The 18,702-nt window shown below is 40.3% G+C and overlaps 1 protein-coding gene across 1 annotated transcript in view; it reads right to left on the bottom strand.

Annotated features, from left to right (window-relative positions):
• ADGRV1 (adhesion G protein-coupled receptor V1) overlaps nucleotides 1-18,702 on the bottom strand; it is a 2,034,994-nt gene that overhangs the window by 1,548,732 nt on the left and 467,560 nt on the right. The window contains exons 25-27 of the mRNA XM_078677778.1: nucleotides 15,533-15,662; nucleotides 10,066-10,146; nucleotides 6,229-6,368 (exon numbers count right to left, since the gene is read on the bottom strand). Coding sequence (XP_078533904.1) covers nucleotides 6,229-6,368; nucleotides 10,066-10,146; nucleotides 15,533-15,662 — 351 coding nt within the window. The remainder of the gene's footprint in view (nucleotides 1-6,228; nucleotides 6,369-10,065; nucleotides 10,147-15,532; nucleotides 15,663-18,702) is intronic.

The following is an 18,702-nucleotide window of genomic DNA, read 5'->3' as shown; positions in this document are numbered from 1 at the left end:
ATTTTTCCCAAAAGGGCAAATTGTTAAGTGTCTGCCACTGAAGGGGGTTATTTTCTGAATGGGTGCTTCCATAGGATGATATTACTCGCACAGTTGGGAACCAATGGAATTGATTGTCCCTTTACCACATGTTATATGCTGCAATGTGCAGAAGAAAAATTTAAATAATATAGCAGTCCAGTGGATGAGCAGGGATTTTTGAAAACAGCTGTGTGTTTGTAAGTACTGGTGTCTAAATATTTTTCAGATCAAAACCTCTTGGGTAATGGCATACCTGAAAAGAAGAGTGTCTAGGCAGGGGAAAACAATTAAGGACAAATGTATCAGATTTTCCTTATGGAATGTTGAATATTCTCATAACAGTGCTTTGAGTTTCATTGATGGAATGTTATGAAGGGGGTAAGCTCTTGAAGCTACAATTTGAAGTAGAATGTGCACATGTATTATTTAAAAAGTTATATGCTCTAGTCCACTAAACATCCACCACGTTACCCTTATCTATCCTTACAACAAGTGGCAGGAACATGCTGGTTAGACATTGAATTCCATGTAAAGTATTGTTTTGCCAACCAAAATGGAATCTAGATCACAACATAAATGGTTTCATCTATGTGTGATCAAGCTTTCTTTTGGTACTATTTGCTGGCAGACATTGGTCAACTTGAACATTTGACAGGTTTGTGAGCCCCTCTTTTCTGAAAGTTTGAAGCATAATTCCATAATTTTCAGCATCACAAGAGATTGAATTAGCTGAACATGGAAATAAATCAAAGTTGTTCTGTGCAATGGCCGCTGGATACATCTTACTCGAGCCCTGAAAACTCCTTATGATGGCAAAGTTTTAACCATTACTTTTGGATTGGTGTGGGAGGGACACTTCAGAAGGGAATCTGCTTTACTTCCTGCTCATAAACGTTAAAATCTGGATAAAACTATGTTTTTTACATTGTTTTACCACTTAATCATTCTGGTACACATTATAAACATCTCTAGTGGCAGGATAATGCACAATTGCACATAGTGCGCCGCCACCAGCTAAGCCACTACCCATCCAACATGGCCATTGTAATGGCAGCAACGGTTGTGGAGCATTAAACATTGAGTGGGCTGGTGTGTTGTTTGGAGCAGTATAACAAATGCTGATCAAGAAGACCTTCTCTAACTACCCCCAACTGCCACCTCTTGAGCAGATGAATCATGGGTGGTGCACTTCCAGTGAATCAGGCGTCAGATGATGCTAATGGAAAACAACCCTCTTCACAACACCCTACCTCATCCACAAAATGTTTTGTATAGGTAAAATGGTCACTCTCTACCAGAACAAGAGATCTAGAATAGATATTAGAGGAAGTTGGAAAGGAGAATTTCAACAGCTAAGGTTTGGCACAGCCTTGATAAAGATTGGATGGTTTATTATCAATAAGAAAGACACTGGGCTCAATTTTATTTTTATCATCAGTTTGGAAGATCTTGTTTTATCCTTCCTCCTTTTTTGTGTGTAGAGAAGAATTGTGCACACCTAGAGACATTGACAGGTTGGAGGAAGAATTTAAAATGCTGAAAGATTTGAAGAGGGACTGACTGGCTGGTTGACCCAGAAGGGTAAACATTTAAATGATGACGTGAAAAGGCCAATTGGGTTGTCCATCTTTGGAACTGATCTAACCGGCAAACAGTTGGAGTTTGAAGAATACTTAAGGGTAGCCAATGCAGAAGAATACAAATTATTTCCTATCCCCTAAAAAAGAACCATGATATGCACAAGAAAGCAGACTGGATGTCATTGCAGCCAGAAAGCCATTGATTGAAAGACTATAGCAACTCCCCCCGAAGGATTGGGGGTATTAGTAGACAATAGGATGAAACAGGGCACAACAATGTTAGATAAGGCTAAAGCATACTAGCTGGGAATGTCTTCTACTTTATCGTAGTCAGTCTTACCTGCTTCCCTACTACTAGCCATAGGAGACCTGGAAGTCTGGGAGAGCAGCGTGCCCAAGAGTGCGCAACTATGCAGGAACATTTGCAGAGGGCACAGAGAATGACCAGGCACAGACTCAATTGTTTTCTACACAACCAACATTGGAGAAAGGAACAGAAGGGGATGGTGCCAGATTGTACCCAGTTTTTAGCACCAAAGTGGCGTGAAGCAGTCAGGCAGGCTGTGATAACAATAATGTACACAAGACATGGGGGAGACAGCAGTGCCAGCAGTGCCCTTGTGGGTAAGGGATTGGCAGATCTTAGCTAGAATGGAGGTGCAGTCCCAGGTGAAAATAAAGGTACCTCCCCCATCTCACAGTTGTTAGAACTAGAGTCGATTGGTGATGTGGGGAGATGGTAATCAGCCTAGCCAAGGTCTTAGCAATGCCAATAACTTAGATGCTGCAGTGCTTCAATCAGAACCTAGATCACCTCACGTATCTATACTTCAACCACTGTGCTAGGCATCTCGAGCCCCTGCCACAACTCCAGGATGAACCAATGTTGTAAACGACATGCTTAAGTCTGCCGAGACTCTTGATCATGCGGGAGCTCCATCTCCAGTATTAAAATCTAGACATTGCTGACAACTATATTGGGGGAAATACTGGAGCTAAAACAAACTCAAAACTTTCTTGGCTCAGCCCCTGAGTGGAAAAATTTAGGAAATTTTCTCAAACAGATTCTTACTCAGCTCAATTGGAGGAAGTAAAACCACGGGTTTCTGTTTTGGAAGACACTCAGGGAGAGCTTAAGTCAGCAAATGCCTCACCGGCTAAGGAAATTAAGAACATTAAATTACAATTGGAGAACCAATAGAATCGCTCAAGGAGATCAAATTTGCATTTTGTGGGTATTCCTGACAGAAAAGAATTGGCATCCTCACCAGTAGGAGTTAAAGAAAGTTTAATTAGGACTCATGTTCTTCTGGAGTTTAAGGAGGATCTCACAATTACGAGAGCGCATCATGTCCCAAGCATGGAGTATGCTAATGCTACATGACCATGCACTCTGTTAGTTAATTTTGGAACCTTAACTTTCAAGAAAAGATTCTCTCACATGCGCCAGAGCAACAGAGTTTCAAGTCATCAGAGGGCATCAGTTTCCAAGTCTTTCCAGATATGATTTTTGAGACATCAAAGCATCAGAAGGAATTAAGATTGCTGGTTCCCCTGCTTAAAGCAGAGGGGGGCTCAACCTATACTAATGCAGCCAGCAAGGTTTGAGGTGATGGTGAATGGAATGTTTAAGATTTTTCAGGAGGCAGGGGCAGCTAAAAAGTATCTTTAATAATCTCAATGAAAATAGGTTACTGTAATAATGCTTATGGTATTTCTAGGCTTTTTTCAGGTCTATATGATGTAGGAAGTGTTGTTCTTTCTTTAGTATGTTGGTTGTGGGTGTGGAGAGTGGCAAAGCTAGTACTGGGGCACTGAGTGCAGTCATCGCACTTGAAAGATGAAGGGTGGGTATGACATCCAAACATAAGATGAAGAAGTTGCATGAGTGCTTAAAAAGGGGACAGGGGATGGATTACTCGGGTTGGGAGTACAGGAAAGGGGGTTGGAGGGTAGGAAGAAGGGCAGAGGCATCAACTTGCTAGTGGGGCTGCTGCCTGGATTAAAAAAGACAGTTCTCGGATTTTTTTTTTCTTCAGAAATAGAGGGTGGGCAGTGGGAAGAAATTGAATTTTGGAGATGGGGATCATCTTTGCAATGTGGTAATACATGTCTTATAGCTGCTTTCTATGGATGGGTATACGTTTAGTATGTGTCTATGAATGTTAAATGGCTCAATAATGGGAGGAAACTAAAGGCCATTCTTAATTGGCTTGAAAAACAGAAACTACCGTTTGCATATTAACAGGAAACACATATTAACAAAATAATGAATTTTTCCCAAAACTTAATGAGAGGATTTCTGAGTTTATATGGAACAAGGTCAATCAGTGTAAAAGTCTAACAAAGGTAAAGCTCCACTGAGAAGAGGGAGGAATGGCACTTCCAGATTGGAAAGCATATTATTTGGCAGCTTTTTTGTTATGCATACTAGTAACCATAATATATCTAAAGCATCAGTGGTAGATAACTTTTATATGAAAAAGATGCTGGAAGAGGTTCAACCATACCCAAAAATATTTAAATCCTATGAGAGAAACCCTAAGCTGGTTAGAGATAAGGCAGTGTTATTATTTAAGCAGAAACAAAAACAGCTATGGAAATATACTGACATACAGATTCATGCAGCACTCCCTTTCCAATTTTTATGACCTCCGAGGTATATCAAACAGCAAGATGTTGGGAATGAGGTAATCTGGGGAGAGAAGGGGTTTGATTTATCAATAATGAAATAATAACATGAGAAGGAAGCCGGGCGAGATCTACCTCAGCCGAGGCGCATACTCAAGAAATTTCTCCGGGTTCAGATAGAGACATCAAGGGAAATGGTGATGGTAATATCGAATCATAAAATATATTTTTTTAAATGCCTGGGAAATAGGTAAAATGGTTTTATACCTGTCACAAAAAGGTTGCATGATGTTACGTGTTGCTCAAGAAAAGTGGAGGAAGGATGTTGGAGTGACTGTGGCTCAGGTGGACTGGTCAGATATATCAGTCTTCAACACCCAAATGATGAGTGGAGCTAACTTTAGATTGATGCAGATGTACTCATTGTGGCTGGTACATTATGGAGCCGATTCCGATTCGGTAAACTAATCCGTACGACCGAATCGAATCCGTAGCCCTTTCCGTATGACTCGTCCAATTACCGTCCGAATCCTGTAGTACGATTTGTAGGAAAAATATACGACTGAATCGTTGTGAACCGTATGAATCGCAAGGGAAAATTCATACAACACGGACCCTCAAACTGAACCGTACGAATTGTAAAGATGCTGTACGACCAGACTGGGGAATCAGAATGTGATTCGTAAGGAAAACGTCACGTGTGAGTGAGTCGTATCACTATTGTAATAGAGCCACACGTGTGTAACGCACCGTACCCCGGCATTCATGGCGTGTGTACGCACCGTACCCCGTGTACGCACCGTACCCCGGCATTCATGGCGTGTGTACGCACCGTACCCTGGCATTCATGGTGTGTGTACGCACCGTACCCCAGCATTCATGGCATGTATGTCGCATAAGGGGATGCGGTTAGGGTCGGACTCTGCTTTTACAGACGTTTTGAGCTCCCGTAGAAAAAAGTCGCACGGAGTGTCGCAGAGATGAATCGTATTTGCTGCTTAATTACGTACGGACGTCGCGTACTGCGTGTTCCGGATACAAATCGCACATATTTTTTAGTCGTGCGGGTTCAGTACGATTCGTACGGAGATCTGTTTTGGATCAGAAATCGTACTTCATCGTACGTTCGTGGATGTTTACGGGTACGATTTGTACGGGAAACATGCTCCATACGGCTATTTGTAAAGGGATTTTACTGAATCGGAATCGGCCCCTATGTGCCAAACAATTACTTGAGTGGACCGTAACTATTCCAAACAGCTGCCCTAGATGCAACCTAATGGGCACGTGGGAACATATGATTTAGAGCTGTAGGAAACTAACTGGATTCGGGAAAAACCTTATAACATATATTCAGAAAGTTCTAGGAGCTTCGTCACTACTACATGCTAAGGTTATACTTTTAGTAAGCTCTAGCCACCTTGGTTTAAAGACATTGACATTGTAGGATTTCCCAACAAGAGATATGTGCATTCGTGCCCCATGAAAATACTTTACATGTTTAACATATTACTAGCCTGTTGTATGAGACACTGCATAGGATGTACATAATTTACAGAAAGAATCAATTTGATGTTTGTGACCACTTTTAGGTTAGTGTCCCACTCACACTCTTTCACATGTCTCCAAAGAATACTTCATTGAGTACTATACTTATAGGAGGTGGAAGTCCAACCAAAAACGTGTGTGTACAGCAAATTTAGGATGGTGATTGTCATAGGTTCCTATACTTGGACGGGTGATCGCCCTTTCATAATGGAGTTGTCTGTTTCATGGTATACGCTTAATTTATTACTTTGCTTTATCTTGAATAGATGTATAAATTAATTATTGTGTAATAATGTATCATTTTATAGCCTTTGTAAGTGTCCGTCCCTTAATATGAGTTATAATGTCTCTAATCAAACAGAAATAGGACAAAAAGAAGGAATAAATAGAATTCAGAATAAAAATGCATGGAAACCATAGGCAGCTAATGAAAAAAATATATACTGGCCTGGAGAGTAACAGTACTGTATCCGCCTTCAGGTTCTGTTGCATTCACGAAAAGCGATTCAACACTGAACCCAAACACACCATGTGCATCGTCAGAGGCCTCGATAGTCACATTTATTTGAGACGCAGTTCCCAGGCTGGCTGTGAGTGTCATTTCCAAGAGACCAAAGAAAACATAAATTAATGTGGTAATGAGAAGAAAATTCGGTTCCATAACTATCATTACCTCTAAACACACTAACATGCACCAATGTTTCAGCAAAAGAAAATTCGTATTAGTAAATGTTAGTTTGTAACACAATATTTGTGTTTGCAACACATTGGGAAACTATACATTTGCATGTTTGAGTCCCAAACTCTAAAGGAAAACGGATTATTGCATGAGATCGTTGGAACTTGTGGGAACACCTGTAAATCAATCAATGTATATTCTTTAGGCAAAATGTAGTTGCACAGTTTATCCTTATGCTGCACAAATGGTAATAATGCTATTGCATTAGGATAAATGCGAGTCTTCATGCAGCACTAAGATCCAATTCAGGAAATGGATGCACTTGCTTGACTTTTTTTCATACTAAGATTGTTTGAATTTTTTGACGTTTCTGCAATTCCTCGTGTCCCTTATATCAGATTTAGCATTTTTTTAACGTTCTTACCGAGTCCCCTGTGTACTCAAACATTTGTGCTACCATTCTGGGGTAAAGTCTATGAATTGTGTTGAAAGAGGTTATGTGCCTATACAACATCGTGCTAAGCTTCACATATTGACTGAAAGCAGGCCACACTCTAAGCGCCCACCTTCATAATCTTGCAAGTGATTTGCACAGCAGGAGGACTGATCACAATGAGTGACTTAATACTGGGGTCTATAGTGTGAATGTTTAGAGCATAGCTAGGAGTCACTAAGATGCTATTGATGTCTCTAATGTGTCTACAAAATCCAGTACATCTTTATTGATCACTAGGATTGGTTACCTCCAGGGCGTACAACCAAAAGACAATGGGGCAGATGTATCATCACCATAATTTGCGATTCCCAAATAGCAATTTTTTAGAAATCGCTATTTGAGAATTGCAATTTGGGATGTATGTAGAAAATCGCAATTTTTTAGCGATTACTTAAAATTCCTTAATTGCGATTAGCAAATTGCTAATCGCAATTAAGGAATAATTTCCCATTCATTTCTATGGGCTAGGAGGCCCATAGGAAGGAATGGGAAGTTATTCTCAATTTGCGATTCGCAATTTGCTAATCGCAAATTGAGAATAATTTCAAGGGTGCAAGGGTGTCTTAAGGACACCCTGCTGCACCCCTGAAATTTACATGTGTGCGCATATGGCGCACATACATGCTCTAAGGGAAAGTATGAGCGCCACATGGCACCTTTACAAATGCCAAAAAGTGCATTTGTAAAAGAATTCGCAAATTAACACCAACTACAAGTTGGTGGTAATTCGCGATTTCTTAAGGGCAAATCACTAAATTGAAATGCTTGATGCATAGCATTTAAGGAATCGCAATTTGAGATTCCTTAAATGCTTACGCAAAATTAAGGAATTGCAAATTTTGCGATTTCTTAACTTTGCTATGCATTTTGCTTCATACATTCCAAATTGCGAATTTTTTGTCACAAACGCTGCTTTTTTGCGAATCGCAGCGCTTGCGACTAAAAATGACCTTGATACATCTGCCCCAATGTCTCTAAATTGTTACCCTTTGTTCTGCGGTTTTAAAATCCAATACCCTACATTTGCCAAATTGTGTTTTACATGAAAGTGTTAGGCTTTGGTAGATGTTCGTACAGGTTGTGACTTTTCCCAAAGTCACTTATAAAATGTCCCAGACTGCATGATCTCATTTGCAATGTATGTAGCAGCATCTGCTCATGGAACCACAACCTTCCACTGACAATTCAGTTAACTTAGGTTGCTGTATACTGACTCTCTTCAATACTGGGGACTTATTCTACTTGCTGTCTATGCTTAGTTAACCAGGTTTTTCTTCATTTTGCAACCATGTTTTACTTCTCGGCAAACATGTATTACAGGTCTCTGTTCACTTTTTCGGGGGTGCAAGTTAATACTTTCCAACAACCTCAATTAGCTATCTTAATACATAGATGTCTAGTTTACTTCCTTTGTAGACTTCCCATTGGGCATTCAACGGAGAACATAATACTAATGGTCCTGCACGTTGATAGCATTCTCACTTCTTAGACATTTGGATTTCTGAGGCCAACAAAAGTGGTGCAAATCCTTGGTATAGACCTTGGTCAATCTTGGCGTCCTATCCATTCACTTTGTCTCTTGTGCAGTCCTGCACCTCATCCATGTTTAACATGTGATTGAAAAGCATGTCAGACCAATGCCACGTAACTATGTTCTACAGCTAGGTGATGAGTGATTTAGTGAAATCAAGAGGCCCTCAAATCCTTTAAGCTGCTTTATTAATTTTAGCTGTTTATTGCCATAGAATGATTTTACATCTGTGTCCAGACAGTCAATTAGATAGCTTATGTAAACTTCCCAAGTTCATAAGAAAATCACTGGGACTTTGCAGGCCCTACACCCTATGTTGGAGGCTCTAAAACCCGGCATCCTGTGCTGGATGCTCTAAGCCCAGTTTACCACGTTCTTTCTATGAGTAGACGTGTCTTACTACAAGCTGAGGTGTCAGTTACACCTGAATGTTTAGGACTGATTTGCAAAGGATTTTCTGTGAGGAGGCCTGTCATACTTCAGCCTTCCTCTGGACACTTGCTGACTCACAATTCCTTTACTGAAACAAATCTTACTCCTGGCAACTACTGAAATGCTTCCGGACGTTCAGGTGTTGGAGACAGCCAAGGCATGAGTGAGACAAAACTACTCAAAGAAAAAGAGCTGCAGACCAGCCCTCCGTGTTTCAAAGGAAATTGAAGGAATGGTGTCCGCCCAAGGACGTCTGGTACCCGTTAACATATAGTGCATTGGATTCTCGCATTCCCAGGCCTTTGTCATCGTTCAACGTATGTTGATATGCATAGCCACGCCCACAGCCAGCATCATGTCCAGATCACTTGAGTGAGCAAAGCCCTCCTCTGTGATTTGTGGTAGGCAATGAACAATGGGCATGCCTCCATTCTGCTAAGAAGTACTATACATTCTGATTAATTCTGCAATAATGAGGATGTTAGTGTTGTTAAATTCATACAATAGTGTTTGGCTAGGCAAGGAAAGAGTTACATTACCTACAGCTGAATGACCGAACTCATGCAATAAAACAAAATCCCAGGATGTTGTTAGTACCATATTTTTATATCATGCTTTCAAAAAAGGTGAACGGACAGAAACCAGTTTTGTTTTACATTTTGTTGAAGCGATCGTTAACTAATGCATGCTAATAACCGAATAATTACAAATAGGGATATTATGCCCTACAAACCATTGAACAGCCCATAAATCTATGCTGAATTTAGTTCGTGATTTTATTAACTTAGGTGTACACATTTCAAATAGACACTGCCAGTGGTCATGTGTTCAGCCCACAGAAATAAACATTATGAGGGCTGAATTTAGCATCACCGAGAGTGAAACAAACTGAATGTGTCACTGTTTCCTTCACATTGGTCTTCTCCAATAATGTGTAGGGAACGCATTGTTTTCCTTTTGGAGAATAGAAATCATATCTGCAATGTTGATGACATATGAATATTCACCCTTGCTTTTTAATTTTTGGCATTTTCCATGTATGGTACAGACAACCTTTTTTGAATTCATACAGACCCGTTGTTCTTTATGCAATTTCAGAAGACGTGTTAGTAAATATTATGAGTACATGGAAGTCAATGGTGCTTACCACGCTTATGGACAGCTGGAAGGAAGAACTGCATGTCCCCATCACCACTAGCGCTGCCTTCATCCCTTAAAAGTTCAGCAACTTGATAGTGAGACGCACAGGGAAACATATACACATACATAAAAAGGAAAGCAGACACAGAGAGTTGAAATCACAAGAGGACACCAGTCAAAAGAAAGTGAGGAAGGACATTCATCAAAGGTAGACGACTGGTTTTGAACAACCTGACAAATTAGGGACAGGTAAGAATAACGAAATTCAAGATAGAACTCACAGACACATTTGACAATTGCATTACACCGTTATGCATAGCATGCGTTTTAAACTATGAAATGCCTGATCTCCTGACAAAGCCTTTTCTTGGACTATTTCCAAATCTGTATCAGTATGATACTAATTTCTTATGACTGTCTAAGGTGTAACCTATTCTTGACTATCAAGGCTCGAGTCATAAAGCATCTTCTGGGAGTGTGCGTGTCTTACTCTTGGAAATTCACAAGTATTTTGCAAGGTATACGGGGTAATTTAAAACTAAAAGAGGTGCAAGACACAAGTACTCCTAGAAATAGCTTTCTGAATCGGGCCTGCAGTGCTCGGTTATTACTAGCCCAGAAAAACATAGAGGAAGGAGAGGTGTGTTCATAAGGATAGCACGCGCAGGAGCAGCGGCCCTTCATTGTAACTATTTGAATAAATATTATTGCCCTCAGTGTGACTCTCACTGGCCAGACCTGCTAGAACTAGAAACAGTCATCAATGGCATGAGTGAGATCATGCAGAGGAGATGGGAAGCAAAGACTCAGAAGGACTGATGAAACTGGACATGTTAAGGAAATGAGAGCTGTGAATACAGGACCAGTCCAGTGGTATATAGGGGTGGCTTTCACAGGCAGTGTTTGAGAACATAATTGACATCCCCAAGGGGTGCAGTCGATAAATCAAAAAGGACTATAGGAAGGGAAACAGACAATACTCATACTATCAACTAATGTTTACGTTTCTAATGTTTTCCAAAGCAAAGTGCAAAAAGTAGCATGCCTTGCCTTTCTCCTGCCAAATTGAATTGTACAGGAAGGAGTCAAGTGGGGCCACATACCAGAATGAGAGGCAGCCGAAATTTGCAAAGGAGGTTTAAAACGATGGATGAGGACAAGCTAGGCGGGACGCAGGTGCTTCCAAGAAGTAAGGGTTAGGCTGCATCTATGGACTCTGTTCCTCCTTTCCTAATCTTATACCATGCTACCATGCGGCACGATGGGAAACCACGTTCATCTCAAAGACCCAGCTTACTGTGAACACTAACACTTAGGGGTGTGATTTAATATTTATGGCATAAAATAACAACCTTCATCTCTGGAGGATGTACTCTTACTACTGGCTTGGATTCAGACTTTTTGAGGGATTGAGAAAAAAATCCCAGAGATAATGGTAAAATCTAAGTCAGTCACAGATTTCCACTAGAACTCATTCTATGCCAAATCTACTAGTGAGAACATTCCTTACGAGTATATGCACACGCAATCTTTTCATTTCCATTTTCTTCATGTGCAACAAAACATTTGTGGAGAAACCGTTAATCGAGCCTACAAATGAATTTACCTTTGTCTTTTACAGACGTAGGCTTATGTGTGAGGGTGAAACAACATGCAAGTTGTTTGTAAATACCTACACGCTTATTGCTTTGTGTGAGGGTTACCTTCATCATGCAGAGGCATATCCCATCACCTCCTTTTCCACCCTGAGCTATTGTTAAAACAGAGGAGACAATGGGGTACTGGTCAATTTAACACACCTGTGGGCGTGAATTCAGTAAAAATAAATTCCTCAGATCCCGATTCTGTACTCGGAAATATGATGTTTAAAAAAATAATAATAATAAACTATCAGAATTACATCTGTGTGCCCTTAGCTTCCACCACTTAAACGTATGGTATCAGCACAAAAATTACATTTGCATGAATCCACATTGTTCTCTGCATTGGTCAACAATAAAGGATACAACGACTAATAGTGAAAGTAGTAATTTCTGTCCCTTTTCAGTGTTGGGCATTCCCATGGGTATGCTCTTCTCCAAGCAGAACTAAAGCAAAATATTTGGTTATATGCCACGGTCACAGCTTGTGCTGTCCCTACGGGTAGGTTTGAGGTGTCTACATACATGCAAGCTAAATACAGGGCCCTACTGAAAAAATGCTTAGTTTGTAGCAGCACCTTCACATGGCATTTGAGAATCGAATAATTTGCATAATGAGTGTTTTCCCAGTATGTACAGCTGGAAAAAAAGATTTCTGAATCTCTCCTAAGCATCCACAACAAATTATGTGCACAATTACTCCATCATACAGTCACATACAAGCTTCATCGAACCACCACTCCAATTTAGACCAGACAAGCAAACCATCGAATTACACCAAGCCACAAATGCACCATGACGCATCATCGAACACAGAAACACACATATATTCATATACATCCATTTTCACACATAGTAAAAAACACACCATTACCCAATACACCAAAACATATGGAACACTCAAACAGACACACCGTCAAACAGCACACCATCATGCCAAACACTGAACATTGTATATTCTACCAAGTTACTCCAGATTAATAAGTGTGCGTATGAGTGCATGGATTGATGGCTGCATTGCTGGATGAACAGGCAATGGGCAAGTAAGTATATAAGTGATTGATCAATCCACACAATAATTCGTCCATTCTTTTATCCATGTACTGACTAATCCATTCATCTATCCACTAACTCTACTTCTCTTTCATACACTAACCCATCCACACAAACACTTACATTTATCAACTAATGAATAAGTGGTTCCACTTTGTGTGTGTGTGTATGCATGCTTGTGTGTGCAGTTTACACTATGCAAATGCAGAAGATAGACCAGGAAAAGAAATGGTGCAGTTTCCATGTTTTTAATCATAAACACCATTTAACCTTCAGTAGGCATCAGCAGATAGTAGTAACCTGGTTTTCCCACTTATCAAAAAGCATATACACCTGGTCAAATTGGTTATAACTTACTCTATATTTACTACATCACATGTGTAGTTACTTAAATATCTCACCAAGATCTTACAAAGACATGATACTGAATATATAATATACGGGAATGATATGCACATACCGCTTACGCTTCAAGGTAACACTGCCAACATATACAAAATATCAGATTTTCTATTGTATGTACACCAATAGATGTAGAAAGAAGAGCTATGCCTTGAGTGTTGAAAACATTTGACATCCTGATCCTAGAGATTGCTAATTCAGTATACCTGTCCTACTACTGTCTGAAGCCCCTGGTCTTGTTACACAACTTGTCTGCAAATCTGCTTTCCAATTGCCACAATTGAGGCAATTGTAATAACAGAAAACAAATCAAGACCTTGCCTCAATTGTGGCAATTGTAATAACATCATGAGTGGAAATGTCATATCATACCCGATGAAGGGTTTCAACATTAAATTAAAAGTCACAGCCACTTGCGACACAACCAACGTAATCTATTTACTGAAATGCCCATGCAGAAAGGTATACGTGGGCAAGACTGAAAAAAAAATAAAGACACGTATTACGGAACACAAATCAAACATCCGTACATGTAACATGAAATCTTCAGTTGCGCATCATTTCGTTGAAGAACACCATAACATCTCACAATTGAAGTTCATCGTGTTGGAATACATTGAAAAAAAGGAAGGGAGGGACAATAACAAACATTTACTACAAAGAGAAAACGTTTGGATTCAAAGACTTAACTCTACCAAACCGCATGGTCTTAACGACCGCATTGAATTTGCCTGTTATTCATGAGCCTGTATAATAAGATGTAACAATGAAGGCCAAGTGCCTATGTTCTTGGTCTATCGAGGTGCTTACTGTGTGTTGTTTGTTGACCACATCACTGTTTGCTCATAGATTGTTTACTGTTCAGGTTTATTTTTTTTACATCGTTCATATCAACCATTAAAGCACCATTCACACTTATCATCTTTTTTCAGACACAGTTTCAGATACAGTGATACCTTCTCTACGAATTATAATATTTCACGGGTGATGTTTATTTCTCGTTTTCATTTATTTTTCACAACAACCATGTTTTATCTCAGCATTTCCATTTATATTTTTATTTATATTTTTTTATAACATTTCTGATTATTATCTTTCTTGGTACTTTGTCTAAAGTAACCGAGGTTGGATCATGTAGTCTTTCTTCCATCTTTATTGAGGGACCCGCATCACGTGACGCGGAAGCTATCACTCTGCAATCAGCTTTTGTTTGAGTTACATAGAGACGCGTTCGTACGTCTTGGTGAACCCGTTTGGAAATACTTGCTGAATTCACAGACTTACATGGTGAGTGACTAATCTTGGTGACTAACCTTGTCACAACTTCATATATTTCATATATTTCGTGGGACCGTAACTCATGTAAATTTCACTTCATATTTAGGAATTCGAGGCAACCATTGATTAAGCAAACGTAAGTTTTTTCTTTTCGTTTTACAGGCACATTGGTAACTTGGATTACTTTTCTTCCTTATTGAACGTCCCTGTCACTGGTTCAGCGTATTCATGGGCACTGTTTTCACCTCACAATATCCGTACATATTTGTATATTTTATCACTGAGAACACACATGATTAGCATGAACAGCATGGCCTGATATTCTAGCAAATTGCTTATGTTTATGTTTAAGTTTTTGACTGTGTTCACATTCTATATCTACAGTGATGCTCCCTGAGGAAGGGCTAAAGAATGCCCGAAATGCATTGGAGCCAACATAAACTTGTGATATCATGAAAGAATGAACAATTGAACAAGAATGGAATGACTAATGAATTTCATTTATGAATAACTATGAACAACTGCAAATAAAAAAAGAAACATAAAACGCAATTTAACTTGTGGAGTCCTAATTTGAAAGGAACCTCATATTCTGTGCCTAAAGGGGATGCAACTAATGAGCCATTAGGAGCACGTTTTGATTAATTTATATATGACGTCTGAGACGGAGGGCGCCACCCTTGGAGCACCTTAAAACTATCCTACAAAATAATAAACCACTTCACAGTACCCAAAGGCTGTGCATCTGTTTCTAAATCTGCACTTATACACAAAATGTTTACATGTCAACTATGTAAATTTCATGCATATTGGAAGTTGATAAGAATTTCTATTTTTTAACTAAGTTGACCACATTTTGATTCTCTTTTCCTGGACTGCCATTTCTGGTGTATGTCTTCAGTGGACAATATTTGTAACTTTTTGAGAAAATGTTCAAGCAAAAATGCAAATGTGACAACAACAGGACAGTGAAGACTACTAATAATTTAATACAAGGGACTTATAAGTGGCAGTATTAACCATAGCACCCATTCAATATTCTTCCTGTTGCTTGAAGAGCTGAAAGTATTTGTGAAAGAACACTTTGCAGATCAATCTTACCTCCTCCCTCTGTATTGAAAAGTTCAACTCTGAAAGATTTGGCAAGCTCTGGGACAGAGTCGTCCGTGATGTTGATGACAATGTGTTTGTATCTTTCTCCCGGCTCAAAGTCCAAGCTTCCTGAAGCTTCCTAAAACACAAATTAAGTTACTTTACTGCATATTCTCCCATAAGACTATATTGGAGAAAGAACCGTTATATGAGAAGCAGGGTGGAATTTTGCCATCCAAAATACAGTCTTCAATAAAATTTAATCTCAATGATATATTTAAACTTTATAGCAAAAGAAGAAATGCAATGTGAGTCACAATACACATTGCAACAATTTTAATGCTAATATATTTTCCGGTATAGACAAGAATCCCGAGAATCTCCTTGCCAGAAATGTGGCTATAAATTTTGGAGGAGGTACCACTAACATCTAAAAACACAATATGGTTAGGTCCCAAAGCAGTTCTATTTTTTTAGACACTTTAGCTAACTTTTCTAAAACAATACTATTCGGAACAAATATACAGTTAACAACAAAGTACACATTTTCAAGAAGATAGAACAATCCTCTGAGCATACCTGCATGATAAGAATTCCCACATTGGTAGATTCAACAATTATGCTCCATGACTGGTCATGGCCAAATTTTCTGATTCAGAGTTAATCACATTAAGTCTAGCTTTTCGTACCCGTTTCAGAGCCAGACCAGGGTTAGAACCCTTCCCCCCTTCCTCGTTTCATGAAAGTCTGGAAGGGTAGCCATGTAGTTTGAATTTGTCCGTCCTTGCTTGGACCTCTGCAGTCATTTAATTTTCATTTCATAAATGTTCCAGGTTTTCCCTTACCAGACAAAGAGCGGGGCAGGGGGAGATGAGTTGTTTCCAAAATTGAGCCAATGCCAATCTGGCTGCTACCAGTAAATGAGTGACTAGTTTGGCTCTGGTTGTGGTTAAGGGATATTTGCTGTGTTTCCCTCTAATGCTCAGGGATATTACCAACGGCCAAAGAGTGAGTGGCAACCCCATCATCGCTCCAATTTGGACAATAATATCTTTCCAGTATGTCTAAATAAGAGGGCAGGAATGTGACTCTCTCACTGAAATTTTTCCAACATATATCTGCGCCACCAAACATTGCGTAGAGCCTTGTTGGAGCTAAATACCAATTGGTAAGTAATTTGTAGGCGTTTTATACATGTAAGACTTTGTGTCCCACTGCCATATCATTTTCCAGATCTCATCCCCTATCTCAAGTCCCAAGTCTTTCTCTCATTGGAACATGTATTATGTTTGACCATGGTGCCTATGTCTGAAATTGTCCTTTGCAGCCAAGTGATCCCTTTCCTGTGCAACCTGTTTTTGCAAATGTCTTACAAAGGGGTCCTCTCTCAATTCGCTCTTCTTTGACCTTTCTAGAGCCCACCTAATTTAGGAGTTGCATACGCCTAAAGTTGCCTGCCTGTCCTAACTGATACTCCCCTTGAATGTCCTCCTGGAGCCTTAAATTAAAGCCTGATTATAGTTTACATAGAGGACGGGGATTATTGTCTTTCCAGTTTTTAAACAGGAGATCATGCTGTTGTCAACTATGGGGGGGGGAGCGTAGAGGGGAATGTGGTGGAACCAGCCAATGTGAAATGAAATGAAATGAAATGAAATGAAAACAAATTTATAACGCGCAGGACTCAGCCCAATGGGCATCAAGGCGCCTAACAAAATAATTGCAAGTCCAGAGAGCTAATTACTGGTAGGCTTTCTTGAAACACCATGTTTTGAGGGCCTTTTTAAAGAGGGGCAGTGAGGAAAAAGATTTAAGCTCCAGGGGAAGTGCATTCCAGAGACGAGGGGCAACTGTAGAGAAAGCTCTTCCTCCCCATCTGGTCTTCTTAGTCCGAGGAATTACCAAGAGATGCTGTTGTGATGAGCGTAAACTTCTGCTGGGAACATAGCCAGAGAGAAGTGATCCCAACCCATCAGAAGTTCCTGCTTTCAGAGCCCTATGCACTAGACAAATGATTTTAAAAGAGATACGGTGCTCTACAGGAAGCCAGTGAAGGCTCTTTCTGGCTAGAGTTGCAGAGGAGGAGCAGGGAATGTCTAGTACAAATCTTGCTGCCGCATTTTGTACTATTTGGAGATGCTGGATCAGTCCCTTATTGATCTCTGCGTACAGTGAGTTGCAATAGTCTAGTCTTGAACCGACCAACGCAACCACTGTCTGTTTCCTAGCTTCCGGGGAGAGGTAATGCACTATTCTTCGAAGATTTTTAATGACTCCCCAGCAGGTGGCCACCGTTCTGTTGACCTGAAGGGTCATTGCCGGCGAGGTATCAAAAATGACCCCAAGGCTTCTAGCTGAATGAGAGGGGACAGGGCAGGTTCCCAAGGATGGCGGCCACCATTTATTTGACCATACATCCTGGTCCCTTCCAAAGATCAGCACCTCGGTCTTATCGCCGTTCAGCCTCAAGGAGTTGAGTATCATCCAGTCAGCGACTGATTGCATACAGCTCCTGAAGCTGGACGCGGAGGTGCTAACCGATTGGGCCAACGACACCATGATCTGAGTGTCGTCTGCATACGACACTACTTCCATTCCCTGTGCTTTTACTAATCTCGCTAGGGGGGCCACGTAAATGTTAAATAGGGTCGGGCTTAAAGCCGACCCCTGTGGAACCCCACATTGTAGAGATTTAGCAGGGGAGAGGTATTCTCCCAGTTTGACCCTCTGTTCTCTATGATCTAGAAATGAGGACAGAAGGCTCAACGCGGGCCCCTCTACTCCTATCTCCCTCAACCGAGATGTTAAGATCGAGGGAGATAGGGTGTCGAATGCTGCGGTCAGATCGAGTAAGACTAGCAGCGTTGTCTGTCCCTGATCCACTTTCATTCTGATGTTGTCTGTTACAATAGTTAGTGCAGACTCTGTGCTATGGAATTTCCTGAACCCATGCTGGGTCTGATCTAAAAACCCAGAGGAGTCCAGGAAGGCAGACAGGTGCGAATTCAGGTGAGCCTCAAGCATTTTAGTGGGGGCAGGAAGTAAGGAGATGGGCCTGACATTTTTCAAGATTGTGGGGTCAAGGGAGGGATTTTTAAGTAGTGGCTTGACAATCGCTTTCTTCCAAACTGAAGGAAAAAAACCCTGTGACAGGGCACCATTCATTACCTCTAGTAAAG

This window comes from Lissotriton helveticus, chromosome 2_1 (genome assembly GCF_964261635.1).
Source record: "Lissotriton helveticus chromosome 2_1, aLisHel1.1, whole genome shotgun sequence".
Classification (NCBI taxonomy): domain Eukaryota; kingdom Metazoa; phylum Chordata; class Amphibia; order Caudata; family Salamandridae; genus Lissotriton; species Lissotriton helveticus.
Note: the sequence above shows the minus strand (reverse complement) of the source record. Positions and strands in the feature narration are given on the sequence as shown.